This window comes from Pezoporus wallicus, unplaced genomic scaffold (genome assembly GCF_028554395.1).
Source record: "Pezoporus wallicus isolate ANWC-B61680 ecotype Strahan unplaced genomic scaffold, APGP_CSIRO_Pwel_v1 contig_9465, whole genome shotgun sequence".
Classification (NCBI taxonomy): Eukaryota; Metazoa; Chordata; class Aves; order Psittaciformes; family Psittacidae; genus Pezoporus; species Pezoporus wallicus.
Window position 1 is genome coordinate 1384 of NW_026642548.1, and position 8048 is coordinate 9431.

Genomic DNA, 8048 nt, shown 5'->3' on the forward strand with positions numbered 1-8048 from the left:
CCTTGCTGGGCACCAAGAGGGCACCAGGACCGTGATGGGCACCAAAGCCCTTGCTGGGCACCAGAAGGCCCCTGATGGGCACCAAGAGGACGCTGATGGGCACCAGGGGGACCCTGATGGGCATCAAGAGGCCCCTGATGGGCACCAAGAGGGCCCCAGGAAGCCCCTGATGGGCACCAAAAGGGCACCAGGACCCTGATGGACACCAGGAAGCCCTTGCTGGGCACCAAGAGGGCACCAGGACCGTGATGGGCACCAAGAGGGCACCAGAAGGACCCTGGAGACCCCCGATGGGCACCAAGAAGGCCCCAGAAGGACCCTGATGGGCACCAGGACACTGGAGACCCCCTGATGGGCACCAAGAGGACCCTGATGGGCACCAGGAGGACCCTGATGGGCACAAAGAGGCCCCTGATGGGCACCAAGAAGGCCCCAGGAGGCCCCTGATGGGCACCAAAAGGGCACCAGGACCCTGATGAGCACCAAGAGGGCAACAGAAGGACCCTGATGGGCAACAGAAGGACCCTGATGGGCACCAGGAGGAGACTGATGGGCACCAAGAGGGCACCAGAAGGACCCTGATAGGCACCAGGAGGACCCTGACGGGCACCAGGAGGACCCTGATGGGCACCAAGAGGGCACCAGAAGGACCCTGATGGGCACCAGGAGGACACTGGAGACCCCCTGATGGGCACCAGGAGGCCCCTGATGGGCACCAAGAGGGCACCAGAAGGACCCTGGAGACCCCCAATGGGCACCAAGAAGGCCCCAGAAGGACCCTGATGGGCACCAGGACACTGGAGACCCCCTGATGGGCACCAGGAGGGCCCTGATGGACACCAGGAGGGCCCTGATGGACACCAGGAGGACACTGAAGACCCCCTGATGGGCACCAAGAGGACCCTGATGGGCACCAGGGGGACCCTGATGGGCACCAAGAGGACCCTGATGGGCACCAGAAGGCCCCTGATGGGCACCAAGAGGACCCCAGGAGGCCCCTGATGGGCACCAAAAGGGCACCAGGACCCTGATGAGCACCAAGAGGTCCCCAGGAGGCCCCTGCTGGGCACCAGCCCAACCCCAGGTGCCCCCATCGCTCCCCCCCCCAACTTTCCTCACCTATCTTCATCTTCTTGAGGGCAGCGTCGGGCTCGTCGCGGGGCCGCTTGCGGGCATCCCTGGGGCTGGGCATGCTGCGGGCGATCTCGGCCTGCTGGGTGCCCAGGTCCACGAGCAGGGTGGTGATCTGGGGCTGGAAGTCCCCCGAGGACGGGTGCCGCAGGATGCTCAGCAGGTGAAGCTTCAGGTTCTTGCGTACGCTGCTCACCTGAGACTTGGCCAGCGTGGGGGGCAGGTTGGCTGCGAGGGGGGCAAGAGTGAGGGGACACAGAGGGTCCATGCTCCATCCCCATAGGGCTCCATTCCCATAGGGCTCCATCCCCATGGGGGCCATGGGCTCCATCCCCATGGGTAGGGCTCCATCCCCATAGGGCTCCATGTCCCATCCCCATAGGACACCACACTTCATCCCCATAGGGCTCCATGCTCCATCCCCATAGGGCTCCATGTCCCATCCCCAGAGGACACCACACTTCATCCCCATAGGGCTCCATGCTCCATCCCCATGGGGCATACCCCATCCCTGTGGGGCTCCGCCCCATCCCCATGCTCCATACCCCATCCCCCCCCATCCCCATAGTGCTCCACACCCCATCCCCGTGGGGCTCCGTGCCCCATCCCCATAGGGCTCCATACCCCATCCCCGTAAGTCTCCATACCCCATCCCCATAGAGCTCCATACCCCATCCCCATGGGGCTCCATCCCCGTGGGGCTCCGTGCCCCATCCCCATAGGGCTCCATACCCCATCCCCATAAGTCTCCATACCCCATCCCCATAGGGCTCCATACCCAATCCTTGTGGGGCTCCATGCCCCATCCCCATAGGGCTCCATACCCCATCCCTGTGGGGCTCCATACCCCATCCCCATAGGGCTCCATACCCCATCCCCATAGGACACCACACTTCATCCCCATAGGGCTCCATGCTCCATCCCCATAGGGCTCCATGCCCCATCCCCATGGGGCTCCATGCTCCATCCCCATGGGGCTCCATACCCCATCCCCATAGGACAGCACATTTCATCCCCATAGGGCTCCATACCCCATCCCCATAGGGCTCCATGCCCCATCCCCATAGGGCTCCATGCCCCATCCCCATGGGGCTCCATGCTCCATCCCCATAGGGCTCCATGCCCCATCCCCATAGGGCTCCACACTCCATCCCCATGGGGGCCATAGGGCTCCATCCCCATAGGGCTCCATTCCCATAGGGCTCCATGTCCCATCCCCATAGGGCTCCACACTCCATCCCCATGGATCTATGCTCCATCCCCATGGGGGCCATAGGGCTCCATCCCCATAGGGCTCCATCCCCATGGGGGCCATAGAGTTCCGTCCCCATAGGGCTCCATGTCCCATCCCCATAGGAAAACACACTTCATCCCCATAGGGCTCCATGTCCCATCCCCATAGGACACCACACTTCATCCCCATAGGGCTCCATGCTCCATGCCCATAGGGCTCCATGCCCCATCCCCATGGGGCTCCATGCTCCATCACCATGGGGCTCCATACCCCATCCCCATAGGACAGCACATTTCATCCCCATAGGGCTCCATTCCCATAGGGCTCCATGTCCCATCCCCATAGGGCTCCACACTCCATCCCCATGGATCCATGCTCCATCCCCATGGGGGGCATAGGGCTCCATTCCCATAGGGCTCCATCCCCATGGGGCTCCATGTCCCATCCCCATAGGGCTCCATGCTCCATCCCCATAGGTCTCCATACGCCATCCTCATAGGACACCACATTTCATCCCCATAGGGCTCCATGTCCCATCCCCATGGGGCTCCATGTCCCATCCCCATAGGACACCACATTTCAGCCCCATGGGGCTCCATGCTCCATCCCCACATGGCTCCACACTCCATCCGCATGGATCCATGCTCCATCCCCATGGGCTCCATCTCCCATCCCCATAGGACACCACATTTCATCCCCATAGGGCTCCATGCTCCATCACCATAAGGCCCCAAGTCCCATCCCCATAGGGCTCCATCCCCATGGGGCTCCATGTCCCATCCCCAGAGGACACCACATTTCATCACCATGAAGATCTATGCTCCATCCCCATAGGGCTCCATGCTCCATCCCCATGGGGATCCATGCCCCATCCCCAGAAGTCTCCATACCCCATCCCCATAAGTCTCCATACCCCGTCCCCATAAGTCTCCATGCCCCATCCCCATAGGGCTTCATACCCCATCCCCGTGGGGCTCCATACCCCATACCCGTGGGGCTCCATATCCCAACCCCATAGGGCTCCATACCCCATCCCTGTGGGGCTCCATGCCCCATCCCCATAGGGCTCCATGCCCCATCCCCATAAGTCTCCATACCCCATCCCTGTGGGCCTCCACACCCCATCCCTGTGGGGCTCCATGCCCCATCCCCATAGGGCTCCACGCTCCATCCCCATAAATCTCCACGCCCCATCCCCATAGGGCTCCATACCCCATCCCTGTGGGGCTCTGTGCCCCATCCCCATAGAGCTCCATACCCCATCCCCATAAGTCTCCATACCCAATCCCCATAAGTCTCCATACCCCATCCCCATAAGTCTCCATACCCCATCCCCATAGGGCTCAGTGCCCCATCCCCATAGAGCTCCACACCCCATCCCCGTGGGGCTCCATCCCCGTGGGGCTCCGTGCCCCACGCCGTGGGGCTGGGTCTCACCGTGCAGTGTCTCGTAGGCCTGGATGACCTCGGCCATGAACATGGGTCTCTGCCTGGCGATGGTGGCCAAGGAGCCGAGCGCGGCCGTGAGGTTGATGCTGGAGATGGCCGGGTGCACCATGAACTTGAGGAGCTGCTCCAGGGCCGCCCTGCCCTCCTCCCACAGCGCCGCTGCACGGACACACAGCATGAGGGGCAATAAAGGGAGCCTGAGGGGCACTAAAGGGACCCTGAGGGGCACTAAAGGGAGCCTGAGGGGCATTAAAGGGAGCCTGAGGGGCACTAAAGGGATCCTGAGGGGCACTAAAGGGACCCTGAGGGGCACTAAAGGGATCCTGAGGGGCATTAAAGGGAGCCTGAGGGGCACTAAAGGGAGCCTGAGGGGCACTAAAGGGACCCTGAGGGGCACTAAAGGGAGCCTGAGGGGCACTAAAGGGAGCCTGAGGGGCACTAAAGGGACCCTGAGGGGCACTAAAGGGATCCTGAGGGGCACTAAAGGGACCTGAGGGGCACTAAAGGGACCCTGAGGGGCACTAAAGGGACCCTGAGGGGCACTAAAGGGATCCTGAGGGGCACTAAAGGGAGCCTCCTGAGGGGCACTAAAGGGGCACTAAAGGGCCTGAGGGGCACTAAAGGGAGCCTGAGGGGCACTAAAGGGATCCTGAGGGGCACTAAAGGGAGCCTGAGGGGCACTAAAGGGACCCTGAGGGGCACTAAAGGGAGCCTGAGGGGCACTAAAGGGACCCTGAGGGGCACTAAAGGGAGCCTGAGGGGCACTAAAGGGAGCCTGAGGGGCACTAAAGGGACCCTGAGGGGCACTAAAGGGATCCTGAGGGGCACTAAAGGGACCTGAGGGGCACTAAAGGGACCCTGAGGGGCACTAAAGGGACCCTGAGGGGCACTAAAGGGATCCTGAGGGGCACTAAAGGGATCCTGAGGGGCACTAAAGGGAGCCTGAGGGGCATTAAAGGGACCCTGAGGGGCATTAAAGGGAGCCTGAGGGGCACTAAAGGGATCCTGAGGGGCACTAAAGGGACCCTGAGGGGCACTAAAGGGATCCTGAGGGGCACTAAAGGGATCCTGAGGGGCACTAAAGGGATCCTGAGGGGCACTAAAGGGACCCTGAGGGGCACTAAAGGGATCCTGAGGGGCACTAAAGGGACCCTGAGGGGCACTAAAGGGAGCCTGAGGGGCACTAAAGGGACCCTGAGGGGCACTAAAGGGAGCCTGAGGGGCACTAAAGGGAGCCAGAGGGGCACTAAAGGGAGCCTGAGGGGCACTAAAGGGATCCTGAGGGGCATTAAAGGGATCCTGAGGGGCATTAAAGGGAGCCTGAGGGGCACTAAAGGGAGCCTGAGGGGCACTAAAGGGATCCTGAGGGGCACTAAAGGGAGCCTGAGGGGCACTAAAGGGACCCTGAGGGGCATTAAAGGGAGCCTGAGGGGCACTAAAGGGAGCCTGAGGGGCACTAAAGGGATCCTGAGGGGCACTAAAGGGACCCTGAGGGGCACTAAAGGGACCCTGAGGGGCACTAAAGGGAGCCTGAGGGGCACTAAAGGGAGCCTGAGGGGCATTAAAGGGATCCTGAGGGGCATTAAAGGGAGCCTGAGGGGCACTAAAGGGAGCCTGAGGGGCACTAAAGGGATCCTGAGGGGCAATAAAGGGAGCCTGAGGGGCACTAAAGGGACCCTGAGGGGCATTAAAGGGAGCCTGAGGGGCACTAAAGGGAGCCTGAGGGGCACTAAAGGGATCCTGAGGGGCACTAAAGGGAGCCTGAGGGGCACTAAAGGGAGCCTGAGGGGCACTAAAGGGAGCCTGAGGGGCACTAAAGGGACCCTGAGGGGCACTAAAGGGACCCTGATGGGCACTAAAGGGACCCTGAGGGGCACCAAGAGGACCTGAGGGGTTCTTAAAGGGTGCTGGGAGGACCCTGATGGGCACTAACAGGATCCTAGGGGCACCAGGAGGACCTGATGGGTCCCTAAAGGGTCCTGGGAGGACCCTGATGGGCACCAGGAGGACCTTGATGGGTCCCTAAAAGGTGCTGGGAGGACCTTGGTGGACACCAAGAGGACCTTGATGGGTCCCTAAAGGGTGCTGGGAGGACCTTGGTGGACACCAAGAGGACCTTGATGGGTCCCTAAAGGGTGCTGGGAGGACCTTGATGGGTCCTTAAAGCGTGCTGAGAGGCCCTTGATGGACACCAAGAGGACCTTGATGGGTCCCTAAAGGGTGCTGGGAGGCCCTTGATGGGCACCAAGAGACCTTGGTGGGTCCCTAAAGGGTGCTGGGAGGACCCTGATGTGCACCAAGAGGACCTTGATGGGTCCCTAAAGGGTGCTGGGAGGACCCTGATGGACACCAAGAGGACCTTGATGGGTCCCTAAAGGGTGCTGGGAGGCCCTTGATGGGCACCAAGAGGACCTTGATGGGTCCCTAAAGGGTGCTGGGAGGCCCTTGATGGGCACCAAGAGGCCCTTGATGGGTCCCTAAAGGGTGCTGGGAGGACCCTGATGTGCACCAAGAGGACCTTGATGGGTCCCTGAAGGGTGCTGGGAGGCCCTTGGTGGACACCAAGAGGACCCTGATGGGTCCCTAAAGGGTGCTGGGAGGCCCTTGATGGGCACCAAGAGGCCCTTGATGGGTCCCTAAAGGGTGCTGGGAGGACCCTGATGTGCACCAAGAGGACCTTGATGGGTCCCTAAAGGGTGCTGGGAGGACCCTGATGGACACCAAGAGACCTTGGTGGGTCCCTAAATGGTGCTGGGAGGACCTTGATGGGTCCCTGAAGGGTGCTGGGAGGCCCTTGATGGGCACCAAGAGGCCCTTGATGGGTCCCTAAAGGGTGCTGGGAGGCCCTTGATGGGTCCCTAAAGGTTGCTGAGGGGCCCTTGATGGACACCAAGAGGCCCTTGATGGGTCCCTGAAGGGTGCTGGGAGGACCCTGATGGACACCAAGAGGACCTTGATGGGTCCCTAAAGGGTGCTGGGAGGCCCTTGATGGGCACCAAGAGGCCCTTGATGGGTCCCTAAAGGGTGCTGAGGGGCCCTTGATGGACACCAAGAGGCCCTTGATGGGTCCCTAAAGGGTGCTGGGAGGACCCTGATGTGCACCAAGAGGACCTTGATGGGTCCCTAAAGGGTCCTGGGAGGACCCTGATGGGCACCAGGAGGACCTTGATGGGTCCCTAAAGGGTGCTGGGAGGACCCTGATGGGCACCAGGAGGACCTTGATGGGTCCCTAAAGGGTGCTGGGAGGACCCTGATGGACACCAAGAGGACCTTGATGGGTCCCTGAAGGGTGCTGGGAGGCCCTTGGTGGACACCAAGAGGACCTTGGTGGGTCCCTAAATGGTGCTGGGAGGACCTTGATGGGTCCCTAAAGGGTGCTGGGAGGCCCTTGATGGGCACCAAGAGGCCCTTGATGGGTCCCTAAAGGGTGCTGAGGGGCCCTTGATGGACACCAAGAGGCCCTTGATGGGTCCCTTAAGGGTGCTGGGAGGACCCTGATGGACATGAGGAGGATGTGAGGGGTCCCCATAGGGCGCTGGGAGGCCCCCGGCCCGCACTCACTGTACTTGATGTAGGGGTGGTCCCTGGGCACCTTCTCGAGGCTGATGTCTCCCTCGTGGCGCTTGGGCACGTCGGAGTCGGCGCCGCGGGGCGAGAGGGTGATGATGAGGCCCTCGACGAACTTGATGGCGTGCGTGCGGATGCCGTCGTTGTCCGAGTCGAGCAGGAGCAGGATGTCCGAGGCCATGGAGGTGATGAGCTCCCAGCAGGCCTCCTGCAGCTCGCTCAGCACCCGCGACTTCACCATCCACTGCGCGGGGGGACACGGGGACATCCACGGGGGGTCAATGGCACCCATGGGGGGACAAGGGCACCCACGGGGGGTCAATGGCACCCATGGGGGGACAAGGGCACCCACGGGGGGTCAATGGTATCCAAAGTTGGTCAATGGTACCCAAAGGGGGTCAATGGTACCCAAAGAGGGTCAATGGTACCCAAAGGGAGTCAATGGTAGCCACAGGGGGCCAATGGTACCCAAAAGGGGTCAAGAGTACCCAAAGTTGGTCAATGGTACCCAAAGCTGGTCAATGGTACCCAAAGGGTGTCAATGGTACCCAAAGGGAGTCAATGGCACCCAAAGGGAGTAAATGGTACCCAAAGGGGGTCATTGGTATCCAAAGGGGCTCAATGGGACCCAAAGAGGGTCAATGGCACCCAAAGGGAGTAAATGGTA

General features: G+C 61.4%; 1 protein-coding gene across 1 annotated transcript; it reads right to left on the minus strand.

Moving 5' to 3' along the window:
- Positions 1 to 1119: 1119 nt before the first annotated feature.
- LOC130610789 (symplekin-like) lies at positions 1120 to 7673 on the minus strand (the record flags this gene model as incomplete). Its single annotated transcript, XM_057430892.1, has 3 exons — positions 7376 to 7673; positions 3803 to 3973; positions 1120 to 1359 (listed from the first exon to the last, which is right to left on the minus strand). Coding segments are annotated over exons 1-3 (709 nt in total), but the record flags the coding sequence as incomplete, so codon positions are not given.
- Positions 7674 to 8048: the final 375 nt, after the last annotated feature.